Genomic DNA, 17187 nt, shown 5'->3' on the forward strand with positions numbered 1-17187 from the left:
GAACTTTCCAGAGTGAAATAAAAAAAAGCGACTGCGTCGTTTCTTCCTTTAATCTTAGCTTCACATGTTGCTGACGACTATCTGGCGACGCTGGGCGAGTTCCATCCTGAGAGACCACAGTGCTGATTCAAGGTTGGACAATTCCTCCTTGTCCAACAGCAGCTGATACTCCTCCCCGCTAGCCTTTTCTTCCACCTCAATGGACATTTGGTCAAGGCGAAGGAATTCCTGAAGAGCATCATTTGCTTCCTGATCTCGTTTTCTAAGAAAAATGAAAAGAAAAGGAAAGAAAAAGTTTCTGATGTTAGACATTGCTGTCACCATGAAAACGTCGCTGGCAGCACTAAAAGACATTTACAGTACCTTTCAGTTTCCTCCGCATGTTTGAGTCTCTCGTTCAATTCGTCTGCGCGAATGTTGATCCGTCGTTCGTATACCTTGTTGAACAAGTGTGCCTGCAGTTTCCCAAAGAAGATGAAGATGAAGTTCACGATGAGTTGCTTTCGCCGCAAAATAATCAAGCACCAAGTCTTGAAAGTGCAGAGCAATGGCCTGTTTGTTCATTACCAAAGCCTCGGCTTTCTGTTCTTCAGTCCCCAAAACTTTCTTCGACTCGGCGATCATGTTTTCCAACTCTGCTATTCTTTCATCTTTCTTTTGAATATTCGCCTTGATACTTTCGATCGTCTCCGGTTTAAACATTTTTTTCAGCTGGACTGATATCTCAGGAAACTCCTCCGTGATCTTCATGACCTCCTCATACTCTACCCGTAGTTTGTCTCTCTCGGCCCGTAGTTGTTGCAGGGCCTCCACTTCGGTCTCCTCGCGGTCCTTCAAAATCTCCTGCCGATGTTGTTCCATCTCCTGAAACCGGTTTTTGATTTTGATCAACTCCTGATCTTTTGCTGCCAGACTATCGTTCAGACCACGGATGATCTCCCATAGTTGTTGTAAACTCCCGCTGTTTTTGAGAGACTGTTCCTGCAGCTTATCCAAGTCGCGCTTTAAATTCCGTAGCTGGGTCCTGCCCATTTGCATCACTTTGTCATGCTGCTCAGTGGAAGTGACTAGCTCGTGACGAGTAGATCGGATATCGCGCTTGAGTCTCTCCTCAGCGTCCCGGTGCTGCTTGAGTGAGATTTCGAGGCTTTTGATACGTTCGACAGTCTTTGCGTCCAAAGGAATGATATCTGAGAGTTGAAGTCCAGCATTCGAGACAGTGCTGTTGAGAAGAACTTCGGACTCTGGATAGACGGGCGTGGTCGTAACGCTTTTTTCTGTGTTGTTCGATGTAGAGAGTGTGTTGCCACTGCTGCCTATGACACTACTCCGATGTACACCAGTCCTTGACTAGGTAATATTTTTGAAAACAATGTCAATTAGGAGCAGGGTCACATAATAGAATGTTCGCAACAGGTCCTCCATGAAAACAAAAGCTCCGTCAAGGCCTTACAGATGGTGATGGCGTCTGTGCAGTGGCAGAGGTACGGCCGATAGACGCTGTCCGCGTCCGAGAAGCAGTTGGTGTCCTGGGTGTACGAGGAGAGTTCGATGCGCGCGGGGTGTCGCTCGCAGCCTGTTTTGTGGCGCGCTCTGGCGTGCTTATGGGAGTCTTGTTGCGATCCATTATCGATATACGTGTTGTATGGGATTGTGCTGCGTTGCTCTTGTGGTCTGCTGGGTCTGCTGTTGAATGATGTGTGATGGTGCGAAGAGGAACGATTTGGTGGCGAACGAAAACAAGCGGTTGAGCGTTTGTTTGTGCACAGCGCCTTACAGCAGCAACAGCGGCAAAAAAAAAAAAAAAAAAAAGAGGCGGCTCGTGACTGTCGCACGCATTTTGAGTGGTGGGTTTGCAGGTCGCACGCTCTCGGAGGAGCGGACCCTTCTTGTCTTTCTTACGCTCTTTCTCTTCGTTCGCTCCTCCTTCCCTCCCCATTCTTCCCTCTCCATTCTTCCCCCTTTCTCTTTCCTTCTCACTTTCTCTGTCTCTCATTTTTTTCCTCATCCAGAAGAAGGCGACCGTCAAGAAAACAGCTTCCAAGGAAAAAATAAAATAAAAAAATAACGCTCAAGTCGGACACTGGCTTGCCATGGGAAACGCCCCGTCGAACGCTGGAAATGGCACGCTCGAGAACGATGCCGCTGTTGAGTCCGTTACCTTCACCAATAGCCCTTACCAAAAACAACAACAGCAGCAGCATCAACAACAGCAACAGCAGCAACATGGCGGATACATGACTCACCAGCGACATAGCTCGTCACCACACGCCTTCCCTGCACAGTCTTCCACCTTGGGGCCCCAGGATTCGATTCACCCTTCAACAATACCCATCGCCCCTATCCCTGTCGAAAGTGCACCCCGGAGATTCCCCTATGTCAAGGAGCAATACCTGAACGATTCTCCAGCAGGGTCCTCTCCTCTCGGCAGTGATTCGTCTTATCCACATGTGTTGGGCGGAGGACAATCTTTAGGGGACAAACATTTTCAGCAGCATCGCCAACAGCAGAAGCAGCAGCAATCACAACCAGTCAAGAGTCCGTTGCCTGGGGGCGGCCCTCGGAGGAGAGCTTCTTCCCTGGTGAGCGGGCAGTCATATGGACAATACACCGATGCCTACAACGAGCAGGTGCTGCTGGCCACTGCGGCGCATCAGGACAAGTTGGAGCATCATCGATCACAGCAACACGCAATCGAAGGGCGGGCAAGCTACCGCAACTCTGCAAGGGTCTCACGAGCCTTTGATACGGTCGACCCCCTCAAAAGTCTGGATGATCCGAGCGATGGTAGGCAGATCCAACTTATCCTGTACGATCCAGCCTCGTAACTTTGATGGCGAGACACACACAACTGACACCATGATGTGCCATCACCTTTTATGAACTGCAATAGATCCCACGGATGGATATGTGCCCACCATTATCACATGGAGTCAGGGAGGCACCAACGTGTATGTCACCGGGACATTCAACAACTGGAAACAGAAAGTACGGCTCAACAAAAGGTACACGTTGATCTGTCATCCGTTTGGCCCGTCCACCCATTATCTATTTTTCACATCCAAACCTTGATATGATCATTCACACAGCAATTCCTTTTTTTATTTGTTTATGGCCTGACATTAGCACAAGCGATTTCTCAACGATACTGAACTTGCCGCCTGGGACACATCGGATCAAGTTCATTGTGGATGATGAATGGAAGTGCTCCACGGAACTATCTGCAGCAACCGACGTCGAAGGAAATCTAGTCAACTTCTTAGAAGTCGCGGACGAAGAGCAGGACGAACTCGAGGGTGGCCATGGTAAGCACTTTTTATGGATGAAAGTTAAAAAAAAAAAAAAAAAAAGAATCAAGTCTACGCCACTGCATGGTACACGCATTATCTCTTACAGAAATCCTCCCACGCTCTATCTTCCTCTTTATCTTTGTAGATACACCCATCAATGGATCGCCTGTGGGGTCATACACAGATCAAATCCCACTTTACGCTCAATCCGGTGACTCATCCCCATCAAGTTCTTCAGGGAGCGATGCGGTTTTACCGCTCACATCCATTACAGCCAAGGCGACAGAATCCAACAGTAACAGCAATGGGGGCACAGCCGGACAACACAGTCCTCAAGGACCTGGCGTAAGAAGTGGCGGGCCTGACTCCCCCACGAGCGTATCTTCGTCCTCCTCAAAACTGTTTTCATCCAATCATTTGACCATCCCGAATGACCCGCCTCCGGCACTACCCCCACATTTGGAAAAGGTTATCCTCAACAATGTGCCGTCTAAGGAAGATAACTCGGTTCTGCCTGTACCCAACCACGTTGTCCTGAACCACCTGTATGCATGTTCAGTCAAGGAAGGGGTGTTGAGCATCAGTGTCACTGCGCGATACCGAAAAAAGTACATCACCACGGTATTCATTAAACCTGTGGTAACAGATTGAGAGGGTATTTGTACAATATACAATAAAGCAAGCAGGATCGATCCATCTCACCAATCCATTTGGCATATCACTCACTATATTGTAATATGCAGCGCGTCGTATTATGTATATGATGATAAGTGGATGCTATTTAGGCACCTTCGAGGAGTGATTCCATGTTGACCTCCTTGAGTAGATCATGGATTCTGGAGCGGTACATGTCGATCACTTGCTCTGGCTGTGAAGAACACTCTTTTCCTCCGCTGGAACCATTCTTTTCTTTGTCCATGGACCCATGCTCCTTTGAGACACAAAGTCCGCCGCCCTGCTTTGATCCACAACATCCTACTTCTGTTGATGCCTGTGCTTGAGCGTCTGATGTAGAGGTGTCCTTGTCTGCCGTCGACGAGACAGCGGTCCTGTTTTGGCAACACGAGTCCCTGCTTCCAGATGATGTTGAGGAAGCACCCCCGCAGCATCCCGAATCAATGCCGGACAATGTTCCGTCAATGTTCGAATCGGCTTTGTTGGATTTGGATGTCGACGAAGAGGGTTTGTATCCGTCGTCGAAAAAGGCCTTATCAAAGACATTGGAGATGTCCAGTTCGACCAGCTCCTTGACCAACGCCGTCGCTTTCTCGACCCATACATCTTTGTCTTTCAAGCTGACTAGTGGGCTTTGGTTTGCGGATGCCAATGTTGATGAAGATGGCGAGGATTGGACGTATTCTAACAGTGAGCTGGAATGGACTCGAAAAAACATTAGGATACCATTTGGCTAATAGCATAAGATAATACATAATAAAGGGCAGTAGGGAAGGCAAAGAGCCTCGCTCACGGACCTGATCAAGCCTCGAAATCTCCCCAACTCATGGCCGTACTGAGTGCCCTCTGACCAGCCCTGGTTGAAACCCTGTTGCAGCGTGCCCTCTTTCCCTTCTTCAATACCCTCCCTGTAGCCCGTCTACAGTGCAAGGTAAGGACGAGAAAGTGTTTTTTTTTTAAGCAAATGCAGGCATAGGTTCATTTCAGTGTTATATCGGTCAATGTTTCCTGGACAAGGCATCCCCTTACATTGCCAAAGGTATCGTGAAGTCGAGACCACTCTCGTTCTGCGATCGCACGATCGTACGAAACATTATCCCCATCGTCCCAGATATCGTCGCCTCCACTGCTGTTGCCGCTACTGTCGACATCGTTTCCGTCCACCTGGCGATTTACTGAGGAATGAAAAAGGTCTGAATGGTGGTCCTGATCTGTCATGGTTGCGATTCAAGGTTTGTGGGTGAAAGAGATTCATAAGCGCTCGCTGGGCTTTTTGCTTCCATCCTGATTTTTTTTTCAGTTGGACTGTCCAACTGCGCCGGTGTGCTCCTCGCCTGGTCCACCAAAGACATGTTTCCTTCAACACCCTTGCGTTCAATTTGTTCAATTGCAATTGCCGCAGACCAATATGCAATACCAGAAGAGTTGCACTCGAAGACGTTGCACTTTTTATTGTATTATCCATGGCTAATTTGAAGACGCAAAAAGAGGCCCCATTTTTCCTTGCTGATGCCCAGTCCAATGCCGCCCGACCAACTCGCGATAGAGACCGTGCTTCTTTTACTTTGATGAGAGCTCGGCACCAATACGATAAGTGAGGATCTAGTTGAAGTCAAAGAAGCCATGTAAGGAGTCAGCGACTTTTTGAATCCTCTCAGTTTCTTCTATCTCGATAAAAAAAAGCAAGCACGTTACCTTGTTCCAGTCAAGTTTTGTGCGGGTGTAGGGCAGAGCGCGACGAAGGCCATTGAATGTACTTTCTGCCAGGTCATGGTAGCTCTCGTTCAATGCCGCCTGGTACTTTGCCTCCTCAGCAGCGATCAGGTCCAGCAATGCCTTGGAAACAATTTTGTGCTACCCAAATCCAGAACCACGAATTGATAATGTTAGTGCTCCTGGCCCCTGAACGCATTGTAGTTGATAATTTGGGGACCCAGATCCTTGACACTTACAGGATCCGACGAACCCTTGCTCAGCTTTTCTTCGATCTCCTTCGATGTCTCCAATTGAACGTTTCCATCCTCATAGTAGTGGACCTTGCACTTCAGTGTGCCCTTGACTTCACTTGTCTCAGTATTCAGCGTCCAGATGGATCTCCATCGTCCGTTCCTACATTGGAAAGTTCACAGGTTACTGATCAATTGCATATGCATACAATAACGTGCCTAATTACTGTCATCTGGCAAGTATTGCAGAGCGACATTTTCTTTGATCCGCTTACCAAAAGTTTGACGGGCTGTACTTGTTGTGGACGATAGCGATTGTAACCACGCCTTTGGAAGCATACACTGCAGAAACACCCTCAGCGTACCGGTCAATCACATAGTCCTCCGTGTCCTTCTCAATCACTTTACGAATCTCCTCCATCTCCTCGTCGACCGTGTGATCCTCAGGATCCGAGGCAATCTACAATAAACCGTGAGCATCCCAGAGTGGGGTTCAATACTCAAAGTCAAAGCATAAATGGCAGGAAGCAAATACTGAAAAAACAGGCCAGTAATGACAGGGCGAACATTTGCGACATACCTGGCGAAAGTGATCCAGCTTAAACACTTTATTGCTCTTGGGGTGCAAGAAACGGTTATCTTCGATCTGTCCATACTTTGAAACAATTGCCTAATGAAAATAAAGGCGAAGGTGGGACAATTATTAACCTTTTGCACATCCAACATCAATCAAAAAGTCACCAATGGACTCAATTGAACGCAAACGAAACTTGCCTTGCCCTCGATACCAGGGACATCCACAGTCGCCAATTCTTCAGTATTATATTCCTCCAAAGCACTCAGGATACCGCCGTCCAGTAACTCGTCGTCGCCCACCAAGCCGCGAACATCTATTACGCCCACCATTCCATATCAATCCGTGTCGCGATAAAAATCGGCAGGGTCAGTGGTCCCGTTTTAGACAAGCTGAGTTGGCCATTTTTTTTTTGGCGCGAGAGCGTCCCAATCTTCGCAATAGAAAAAGCAGCCTGTCATTACCGTTGAATACATCGTTGATTTCACCTAGTTAAGCGTTGTCGAAATGAAAGCCCAAGAGACTAGTTAGATGGAGTCATGTACGACAAATTCTCATAACACTGTGTGTAGCAAGCAAGCTCTGTCTAACCTGGTGGTGCTGCCTTCAAGAAGCCCGAGGCAATCTTAATTTTTTCTTCGATGGTGGCCATAGGGAGCAATATAGGGAGATGAAGGACTTGCGTAGTTTAGTTGATGAGGGAGAAGAATGGCGACTTTCTAAGGGTGCCTGAAGGTTGATGAACGGTCTGCACTTGGTTGTGACTCGGTACGTCACTACAAACCTGACGCGTTGCACACACCTGGAACTACCATTTTTCAGTAATTGAGGTGCATATCATGCAAACATGTCCTCGGAAAATAGACCTGTTGTAAAGAGTCTCAAAGTCAGCCTTTATTGTCAAAAGAGAGAAGGGGATGCGTAAAAAAAGGGCAGACTGAAAGCGGATGGGATGGCTGGAGGGGGCGGGTTTTATTTCTTTAGTTGGAAGCGGCACGACGACGATCACGCTCCTCGGCAATGGTGAGCTTGACACCCTTGTTCTTAGGAAGAGAAACCCAAGGCTTGTTGCCCTCACCAATGACGAAAACGTTGGAGAGACGGGTGGCGAATTGGCGGTCGAGAACATCCTTGATGTGGACGATATCGAAACCTCCGATGTGACGCTCACGGTGGGTGATGACACCGACACGGCCAGTGTTGCGACCTCCGGTGACCATGGCAACATTGCCGACCTCGAACTTGATGAACTCGTTGAACTTGCCAGTCTCCAGGTCAAGCTTGATGGTGTCGTTGACCTTGATCAAGGGATCAGGGTAACGGAGGGTGCGGCCATCGTGAGTGACGACGAAAGGAATGCCCTTGGCACCGAGCTGAACCTTCTTGACCTTGCACAACTTGTACTGGGCCTCATCAGCGGTGATACGGTGAACGGTGAAGCGTCCCTTGGTGTCGTAAACGAGACGGAAGTTCTCGCCAGTCTTCTCGATGGCGATGACATCCATGAAACCAGCGGGGAAGGTGGTATCGGTACGGACCTTGCCATCAACCTTAACGAGACGCTGCATAAGGATGGACTGAACCTCCTTACCGTTGAGTGCGTACTTCAGACGGTTGCGCATCAAGATAATAAGAGGCAAGCACTCACGGAGCTTGTGGGGACCGGCAGTAGGTCTGGGAGCCTACAATATCGTTACGCAAAAAGACAATGAAAAGAAGTCGCTAGACGTGAGTATGACCGGTCTTTGCAAATAGTCGGTAGTACTGAGCTGGTGTCCTATGATGATCCGATACTGTTGAATGCCAATCGAAGTCGAACTGAATAAAGATCCGTCTTTCATGATAGGGCACCAGTCATTTCAGGTAATCGCGTTTTTGGTTCTTGCTGATAACAGTGATGTTCGAGTTATCCTTTTGCGTGCAAAGTTGAGTTGTCCTTGCAATTGTTGATCAAGCGTGTTGCAAAAACTGTCGAAGGCTGTCTACCATTCTGTGGTAGAAAGAGACTGAGGACATCAACTAGTACGGGGGCGAACAGGTTTGGCCGTCCCAAGGTACTCGATGATATGCAACTGCTTTCTACGAGCCATCGTGTGTAAGCGGAAAAGCGGGCAGTGTTGCCGTTTCGAGTCGACACAAAAACAGGGCAGCTTTTCCGCTTTAAGTTGTTGTGCGCGGCGCGAATAAAGCGTTTCCTGTGTCCTATTGTTGGTGAGCGTCCAGGCAGGGATTGATGGAACGCTGTTTGCTTGATGATGTTTCCGTGTCCCGATCTCCAGTGTAGTTTCTTCATCCTCTATTTGCCACACCCTCTCAAGAAAGAACCTGATGTTAACGTACATAGGTGCCGGTCAGCTTGTCCAGCATCCAGTGCTTGGGGGCATTGAGGCGCTTCAGGTGCTTTTTGGGTCCACGAGCCTAGATTAGCATAATAAAGGACAGTCGGTCGGATGTTAGGTGCGCCATGTAGAGAGTTGCTGTTGAGTAGACATCAGTCCTGTTGCTTATTCCTGTGCGTGCTATCCGTAGATCCTGGATGACTGACTGCTACGCGCATGAACCTGATCCTGTTGCTCCAAAGGATGTAGTCAATATCCGAAATAACTGCGCCGTTTTACTATTGTCTACCGCCAGTGTTGGGTTGCCAACTTGACAGCATGGGCTTTAGCAGGTCCTCGAGTGGTCATCGCTGAAGTCCAATTGATGTCTATCCTGCTGTCCTCTTTTTCATGGTAATCAGCATTCAGTATCTTGCTGACATAGTCCCATGTCGATTGATAGACAGATCCTTGAGAGTTGCGCTGCTGTAGTGATCGATGGATGGGGGGCTTCATCCGTATCCTGGATCCACGGTGCGCTGTGCCTTCTGCGACAGTCACGAACCATTTTTTCTGCAGATGTTAAAGGGGGGATTTCTCTTGGAGGACGATGGCCAATTTTTGTTACAGCCTACGGCGGCTTATACCACAAACTTTATTTTACAAAATGTACGAACGTATGTGGTGGATTTAATTGAGTTCAGGAAACGGACACCGTCCCTGGGCGCCGTGATTCAGAGAAGTCGGTCAACACTGCACCTTGCACTGTACTGATAGAGCTAGCACCCGACTGTATCGAATTCATCCTGTAACTATTCGTATCCTGGGCACTGTCTTGGAGGTACAGAGAGCCAGCTCCATCCTCAAGTCCTTTGGTGTCGTCGTCGCCTTCGTCGTCCGACCAGTCAAAATCCCCGCTGAAGCCGCCGCCGATCATGCTCTCTTCATCGTAATCGGCATCGTTCCGTGCAGAAGTATTGTACATGGATTGAATATGCGTGTTCTCTTGTATAGTCATCTCTTTGCCGGGGGACCTTGCATGTGAGTTGCTATCCTGCTGTGGCACCACATGCTCCGACCCCTCAACCTTGGTCTCGGCAATCGGCGTGTCTTGATGGGGCTTCTTTTTCTTAAGCTCCTCTCCTCTGTTAGGCATCACTTGAGCGGCGTCCCTGTCGGCGTTAACAAACTCTGTATTCCGTTCGATGGTGACTTGAAGCGGCTGCTGTTGTTGCTGTTGCTGTTGCTGCTGTTGATCCTGCTCTTCCTGTATCACGCTCAGGTACCAAAACATCATGTTCGAGATCAGCACCTGCTCGTGCAGTGGGCGCCTGGGATTTGCAAGTTTGACATGGGATAACCTGTAAATGGCTCGTTCAATATGGATTGGCATCCGGCGCGGGTCGTTCGCACGGTCGCCTTGGGGTGAAGATTGCTGATGTGATGTAGAGGACGTCGCAGTGTCCTCAGGACTGGCAGGCTGGGGTTTGGATGAACCTTTGCCATTGCGTGAGAACAGAAGAGAGAGGGCCGACTGTTTTTTACCCACAATTTCAGTTGAGGGATCCCTGTTGTGCTGATGCACCTGCGAACCGGAAATCGGTGTCTTTTGAGGACGCTGGGCCATATCCGCCGTCTTGTCACCTCCTTTCTCCTTGCCCCACAACCAGGACCACGAAGAAGATTTTTTCAGGTGAGGTTGCACAGGCGGCAGCCGAGCAGCGTCGAAATCTTTCTGCCCAGAGGTCGTATGTTTCTGTGACAGTTGAGCTGGCTTCGATGGCGCTGGTTGTGGTGGTGTATGTTGCTGAAGGAGGTTCTGGCTCAGCTTGACAGGAGGGGGGATAGGATAGGTCACTTTGGAGGTTACCGCATCTTCGAAAGTGGTACATGCGGGCGCGGAAGAGCTGCTGGGTTGTAATGGCATGGCATCCGCTGTTGCCACTGTGATTGTAGTGGTGATACTGGAGACCGCAACTCCAGGATCCGATCGTGATTCTTCCTCAATCTCCCTTCGTCGTTGCTCCAGCAGCTGAGGCTCGACATACGTCGTGATCGTTGGTTTTGAAGAATCTCGCAAAGTTGATACAAAGCGCTTTAGAGGCCTGTGGGCTGACTCATTATGTGCTGAAACTTCATCTTGTTTGACGACGACGGAAGCAGGAGCCGGCTGAACTATTGTGGATGTGAGTGGCATGGGACCCGGATCTACAAGTCTCACAGCTGGATATTCGCCATTCTCGATCGGTACAGGTCGTAAACGCGATACATCATTTCTGATTTCGCTGGATGTTGTCGAATTTCGGCGAATCTTTGTCCTGGCGCTTCGTCTCAAAAGGGACGGTCCATGCCTCGTCAACCCACTGCCGCGTTTTACGGCTGCAAGATCCTCTTCCGCCATGTCTGTCGCCATATCTGTAACTGCCTCATGGTCTAATTTCCCAACTACAAAACCATAGGAAATGTAGTCATTATTAGTACTAGCACATCCACTTTCATGAAATAAAAGAGACGCTCTTGATTGACATACCATGCGGTAGAAGCTGAGTATGGCTGGTAGATCGTCTCAACGAAGTTCTTGTCTTCAAAGGCGGCTCGCCCATCTGCGTCAATGGGGAAGAGAATACACCGGATAAGAAATCCTGCTGCTTCTCATCTTCCTTGATCGCTACTGGCTTCTTTTGTTCGGCTTTTTCATCCGTATCTTCGTCGTCATCATCGTCTTCCTCCGGGTTGTACTGAGCCGAGAGGACGGACTTGCGTCGGTTGAGAGACTCCTTTCTGGCCGAGAGAAGGCTTCCACTGCCATCCGTGTCGACGCCATGCTTTGATAGCCACCTATTGTACTCGTTGGGCGCAATCTCCGGGTGCATGTGGAACGGGACCTGGCGATCCGTGATACAAATTAATTAATTTAAAAATGGGACCATTTAGATTATTAGATCGCTATGCTTTTCATGTATATGCAGCCATGACGTATTCACAACAAAGGAAATATAAGCGCAGGATTCATTTACCCAGAATAAATGTGAAGGATCTTCGGTTTCGATTTGGACCTCTTTGATGTCCTCTTGGTGCACTGTCCGGACTATCTCTGTCAAATCGCTGCTTTGATCCAACTGTGACGCCAGTACGTCCTCTGAAGGATGGCTCATGATCGGTGCTGTAATAGCTGCCTCTGCCGTCAAAGAGAACAGTGACGACGATGTTGAAGAAGACGCAGTTGAGGAGGAAGTCGATATAGTCGAAGATATGGAGGAGGTCGATAGCGTCTTCTTCTTACACTCAGTCGCATCTTGATCTTTATCTTCTATGGATGGACTGGATGCTGTAACCTCATCTGGAGCTGCATTATCTTGATCTAAAAAATCCATACTGTCATGGGCTCCATTCGAACTTGACAGGCTATTGTGTAGACTATCATCTCTGTGATCCTCTGATATAGCGATGTCACTGTTGTCAACTTTTTCTTGACCGCCTGGTAGCGATGCAGGCTAAGGGCGATGGTGGACGTGATGCAATAGGTGCGTTAGTTGGTGACAGTAGCAGCTAGCCTGGGGTTATCGGTGTGAGATGAAGGCTCAGTCGCAAACCAAACCTCCCCAAAGATCAAACAAAAATGAAGGGATGGATATATACAACTCTGGACGATCAGCAACGATGTCGTGGTGTTTTCATGGCGCACAGGCATGTTAGAGATTGATGGATACAAAACGGGTCATAAAATTTGTGCCACTATCATCGCTTGCATCACACTCGCTCTTCAAGATAAACCTCAAAGGTCCAAGATCTGACTAGTACCTTTTCCTTATGGTCCCATAGAACACTCGAATCAAACATGAATCCGTTAAGTGTGGCGATTTCTCGTCGGGAGCGCATCACTGAGTTATTTGGGATAGCTGCTGCTGTTGAACAGTCTTCTGTATTATCTGAGGACGGGTGTTGGTTATGCTGACTCCGCTTGGTAGTGTCGTCGCATGGCAATGGAGCCACAGCAGAATTGGTAATGTCCGGTGTCGACATTTTATTTTCGCGCGCTCGACGGGGTATGGTGTGAAGCTCTCAAAAATGGAAGCCCTCGAGGGCTTGAGCGGAATAGAATCTACCGGCTGTGATTTGAATCAACCTAGAAGAGATTCAAGAAAGAGTGGTTCAGGAGAAAGGGATTTAAAATGATGGTCAAATGCAGGCACGTCGGTGGTTGCACGCAGGGGATGGGGGAGGAGATGCAAACAACGTCCAAAGGAGTGCAAGGAACACAGTCTATGAGGCAAGCTCAGGCCTGCACCAGCCTGCAGTCCAGTTCGTCATACTCAAAGAGCACTTGAAGAAGGTTAAACGATAGGCGATTGGGCTCGTATCTCCTTTGTCAGTGTTGCATAGCCTTAGTTCTTTTCTTTGCCGACTGCTTACTATACAGAGCTGACGAGGGAGTTGTGCGTTCTGTTGAACTTTGTTATATACCTCTACAAGGACACTATAAAAATTCCTTGCAATGGACGACGAGAGGAGTAAAGGAGTGAAGGGGGGAGGGGAGAAAGAGAACTATGTCTAGTGTATGGGTTATGTGTGGATGCAGGTGTGAATATGTACTGAATATGTGCGGAGCAGCTGTAGGCAATTGGGGCTGACAATGTGCTGTTGTGAATGGGATTCACTGCGCCAAGAATAGACGCATAAGAGAATAGGAACCTACCCTGGGCAAGAGGTCTGGAACTCAGGTGCAAAGAATAGGAGAGGGGAGGATGGGAGAGAAGGGGAAAGGAAGGGAGGGTTATATGTTTATGTCTATCTATTCAGACTCAGGGCTTTTTTTTTTTTAGATGTGGCCCATGCAAAAAGAGGGCGACTTGTCGATGGGGAATGAAGGATGACGAGGAAAGGAAGAAAGAAAGAAGTTAAGATGGAGATGAGGGAGGAGAAGGACAGGGACAGGGGAATGGTCGGTTGCAGGTGTACCGTACACGCACATGGCGATATCAACACGCCTTTTTTGAAAAATAGCGCGCAATGCTTTTTTTCCCTCCGTCTTCTTGAGAACGAGTGAAATAGTTCACTTGTCCACTGCCCGCCCCACACAGGGCAAGCTACGTCCCTTTAGCATCCTCAGGAGCCAGAAGTACCCGTACTATGGTCAATGTATATGATGTTTTTATTTTTTTTCATATTTTTCTCGATATTAATGTACCTCCATGTTCTCGAAACCCGCTTGATGCCTAGTTCTCGCACCATCTTTGTTCTCATGGTTGTGGTACTAGATACCCACTTACACAGACGGGCCATTGTGGCGGTACAATCGCACGCCGAGTAGACAGACTGCAATCAGCGCTCCTGCAACGCCCATCGCTGTCAGATACCTCATCCTTCGTGTACCTGAATTCGCATCCAAAAAGCCCGGCGGCGTGGCAATTGATGGACACATGGCCACCGCGGTAAGAATATTAAACAGGTCCGCCATCTGCCTTGACTTGACAGATATGCTGATCGGTGAGGCAAGTCCCAGATTCCGACAATACACATCTGGCTGGACCTCATGCCGCTGCAAAACCAGGTCTTGGTCACTTTTCGTAGCCACAAACACACTTGGCATATGGTCGAGATGGTATTGTTTCTATAGTAAAGAGGGAGAAAAAGAATTTCGGCTAGGTCAATGCGAGCCATTGATTGCCACAAATAAAATTGGTCCATGCTTTGCGATTAAAATAAAAATCCGTACCCGCAGATTAACCACATAGGAGAACGAGTTCACATCGCTCGAGTCAAAGACAAAACACAAAAGATCGCACTTATCCAGACGCTTCTTATTCTGCAACACCTCGGTCTCGTGCTGCATGCCAAATTCCTCCATCTATCATAGTAGAAACATGGGCACAAACTCAGCAGCCGTTGTGCTCATATGTTCGTTATACAATCCACATCCGCTTTCAGGACACTCACCACCAAGTACTTCTCTGCGCCCTTGATTTCAACCGAATTCACAACTGCAAATGGCCGAACAGTGGGCTCGTACTGGTCTGAGAACGGCTTGTCTAAAAATCCTCGAAGTAAGGATGTCTTCGCGAAACAGGCACAGTGTTAATATCTCTGTTTCAGGACATCAGTGTGAAGGCATAGTGAAGTATCTTCGCCATTTTATTGCCATGCTGTGCCATACCTTGCCGGACCTTGGTGCACCAAACACGTAACAAAGAAATACGTTTCTTTGGACTTTCCCTTTGCGCCGATCGATTTTCCTAGGTCGCGTCACCTTGATTGCTGTCGTAGTGTCTCCCTCAAACCCAAGGTAGGCCAAATACCTTAGTGTCAACTGATAGTCCAGCATGGTCGTCATGCTATAGCAGATATGGATATCCAATTAGCACTCGCGTTTCAATTGATCCACGCTTTGTTGATACGCGTTCATTTGAATGCTGGATCAAGTTTTACCTCCACTGCGCTAGGAATCCTTGTAATGTGACCGCGCCCAGTTCAGTAGTGATGGTCGTTTGCGGGAATGCCGTATGTGCCCAAGGGTTTCCAGGAGAAGTTTTGAATAACGCCTCGAGCTCACTCTTTTTCAGAGCGCTGTCCTTGTCCTGTATTCGATCGGTAAAATAAAATAAAATGATACAGCATATCAATTACCATAAACAGGATATCGACAACGTCCCAAGCGGTGAACATGTATTCAGAAGTGCAACTCACCTTATCGAAAACTTGAAACAATTCAGTGAAAAATTGATATCCTTTAGGACTGAGCTCCACTGAACAGTCTGGGGGTATTTCGACCCTAGAAATATTTCAAACATCTTTGGTGTGAGCACTCCCAGACATGGTCTACTAGCCGACAACAACCTCCAGTACAAGTCAAGCAAAGCCCCTCTGCCGTACCTTGGGCACAAAAAGCTTTCCCTTAAGGTCAAATCATCGCCATATCCAAACTGTCTCAATACAGTCCATGTCGTTTCCAGTCTGCCTCGTTGAATGAAAAGTGTGTGAAGGAACAAAAATCCGACCTCCGTCAGACCAACTTCGTTGACCCCCTCGGGCTCGTGCTCCTTCACAACCTCCTTGACCGCCTCTAGTTCCTGCAGTTGTAGTGGGGCGTTGAAACATTTCCTCTAGTTAACCAAGAAAACCAGGTATATGGTCAATAGTCGAGCTTAAAAAATCCTGATTGAAATTGAAGTGCCATCCTTGCGCCTTCTCACGCCTTTACCTGGAACTCATTCAGCTCAGCGTCGTCGAGAACTCCGTCTTTGTCAAGATCGCAGAGGTTGAAAATTCGCTGTAGAGCATCCACGCATGCTGGCTTAAGAACATGTTCTCTGGAGTCATAAAGGGGTGCCGTGGGGTGGAGCACGGCCTTCTGGGCGAAATAAAACACTTCAGACACATTAAGCGGCTGCTTTGCTGAACACTCAACGCATGTCTCGACCTCCTACAATACAACGTGGATGAGTGGCTGGAGTGTGATGAGTATGATTCGCAGCATCAAAAAGCTTCAGATCCCTTATACGCACCTTAAACTCATTCATGATGGGGACAACTTCGTCTTCCAGACACTTGTTCGATACATCGTCGCCCCTCAAATCAATCTTGTTTCCGACCAAGACTACTGGAACCTACGAGGCATATCGTCCGGAATGTCAGCTTTCTTCTTTGATAGTACCTCCTGGATCATGTGTCACCCTGTACTCCTTACATTGACGCCAAGAGACCGGATATAAGGCAACCAATGTCCGCCAAGTCTGTTGAATGTAACTGGTTCATCGATGGCGTAAACTATACAAATAACATGGGCTTTCCTGATCTCTGATTCCAGCGAATCCCTGTATTCCGGCCGGGCTATGCGTCATGAGGAACAAGCGGGGCGGCGGCATTGATTAGCTCACATCCCGGAGATTTTGGCGCTGATTCATGTATGATACCGTGCGGTACTCCTGTATTTTAGGCGAGAGACGTACTTGAGGTGTCCACAATGTGTGTGGTCACATTATCCGGAGTGACTTCGGGCGGGATGGTGACCTCGGGAATGACATGTTGAACCTACGAAGCGGAAGGAGAAAGTCATTCCAATGTAAGCAGGGAGCTACCTTGCATCCATGGTCAACAGTAGATTCCTGGTCTGGGCTTACATTGGCGACGTACGACTCTTTGATGAGGCTGGTGATCAAAGTGCTCTTTCCAACACCATCTGCGACATAGTGGAGCAGAAAAATAAAGCTGAGATAAGTACTGAATTCAAGGTTACTTTTCGCTTCCTAGGCAACGAGGTATAGTCGCTTTACCGTCGCCTAAGAGAAGGATGCGAACGTCTCTTCTCATCCTAGTTCGAAATCAAGTTCAGCGTGGGACAGTTGAATGAAGAGGAAGCACGAACGGAGGCAGGAACGAGGGCGAAA

General features: G+C 48.3%; 7 protein-coding genes across 7 annotated transcripts; 1 reads left to right on the forward strand and 6 right to left on the reverse strand.

Moving 5' to 3' along the window:
- Window positions 1–33: 33 nt before the first annotated feature.
- BC939DRAFT_525224 (uncharacterized protein) lies at window positions 34–1767 on the reverse strand. The gene is made up of 4 exons (XM_051561300.1): window positions 1454–1767; window positions 568–1350; window positions 364–455; window positions 34–262 (listed from the first exon to the last, which is right to left on the reverse strand). Exons 1-4 carry the CDS (start codon window positions 1625–1627, stop codon window positions 61–63), a joined length of 1251 nt encoding a protein of 416 aa, XP_051416654.1. The 5' UTR covers window positions 1628–1767; the 3' UTR covers window positions 34–60.
- Window positions 1768–1884: 117 nt separating this feature from the next.
- Window positions 1885–3999, forward strand: BC939DRAFT_437803 (uncharacterized protein). The gene is made up of 4 exons (XM_051553744.1): window positions 1885–2787; window positions 2894–3005; window positions 3127–3305; window positions 3436–3999. The coding sequence occupies exons 1-4, from the start codon at window positions 2094–2096 to the stop codon at window positions 3939–3941; spliced, it is 1491 nt and encodes a 496-aa protein (XP_051416655.1). The 5' UTR covers window positions 1885–2093; the 3' UTR covers window positions 3942–3999.
- Window positions 4000–4007: 8 nt separating this feature from the next.
- Window positions 4008–5470, reverse strand: BC939DRAFT_221860 (uncharacterized protein). The gene is made up of 3 exons (XM_051550792.1): window positions 4995–5470; window positions 4763–4884; window positions 4008–4660 (listed from the first exon to the last, which is right to left on the reverse strand). Exons 1-3 carry the CDS (start codon window positions 5181–5183, stop codon window positions 4072–4074), a joined length of 900 nt encoding a protein of 299 aa, XP_051416656.1. The 5' UTR covers window positions 5184–5470; the 3' UTR covers window positions 4008–4071.
- On the reverse strand, window positions 5355–7324 carry BC939DRAFT_221741 (F-actin capping protein, alpha subunit). The gene is made up of 8 exons (XM_051550789.1): window positions 7077–7324; window positions 6950–6973; window positions 6686–6801; window positions 6492–6581; window positions 6187–6371; window positions 5918–6074; window positions 5661–5819; window positions 5355–5567 (listed from the first exon to the last, which is right to left on the reverse strand). Exons 1-8 carry the CDS (start codon window positions 7135–7137, stop codon window positions 5526–5528), a joined length of 834 nt encoding a protein of 277 aa, XP_051416657.1. The 5' UTR covers window positions 7138–7324; the 3' UTR covers window positions 5355–5525.
- Window positions 7113–9179, reverse strand: BC939DRAFT_221799 (40S ribosomal protein S4-A). The gene is made up of 4 exons (XM_051550790.1): window positions 9031–9179; window positions 8826–8903; window positions 7288–8167; window positions 7113–7121 (listed from the first exon to the last, which is right to left on the reverse strand). The coding sequence occupies exons 1-3, from the start codon at window positions 9040–9042 to the stop codon at window positions 7466–7468; spliced, it is 792 nt and encodes a 263-aa protein (XP_051416658.1). The 5' UTR covers window positions 9043–9179; the 3' UTR covers window positions 7113–7121; window positions 7288–7465.
- Window positions 9180–9503: 324 nt separating this feature from the next.
- BC939DRAFT_473241 (uncharacterized protein) lies at window positions 9504–12177 on the reverse strand (the record flags this gene model as incomplete). Its single annotated transcript, XM_051558337.1, has 3 exons — window positions 9504–11248; window positions 11334–11688; window positions 11821–12177. 3 exons carry the CDS (start codon window positions 12175–12177, stop codon window positions 9504–9506), a joined length of 2457 nt encoding a protein of 818 aa, XP_051416659.1.
- A 1892-nt stretch (window positions 12178–14069) lies between these two features.
- On the reverse strand, window positions 14070–17110 carry BC939DRAFT_392153 (P-loop containing nucleoside triphosphate hydrolase protein; the record flags this gene model as incomplete). The annotated part of the gene is made up of 13 exons (XM_051552014.1): window positions 14070–14414; window positions 14520–14651; window positions 14741–14857; window positions 14958–15135; window positions 15230–15378; window positions 15488–15572; window positions 15674–15903; window positions 16002–16223; window positions 16306–16407; window positions 16488–16630; window positions 16750–16831; window positions 16921–16979; window positions 17074–17110. The coding sequence occupies 13 exons, from the start codon at window positions 17108–17110 to the stop codon at window positions 14070–14072; spliced, it is 1881 nt and encodes a 626-aa protein (XP_051416660.1).
- Window positions 17111–17187: the final 77 nt, after the last annotated feature.

Source organism: Gamsiella multidivaricata (assembly GCF_025024155.1).
Source record: "Gamsiella multidivaricata strain RSA 2152 chromosome Unknown BC939scaffold_5, whole genome shotgun sequence".
Classification (NCBI taxonomy): domain Eukaryota; kingdom Fungi; phylum Mortierellomycota; class Mortierellomycetes; order Mortierellales; family Mortierellaceae; genus Gamsiella; species Gamsiella multidivaricata.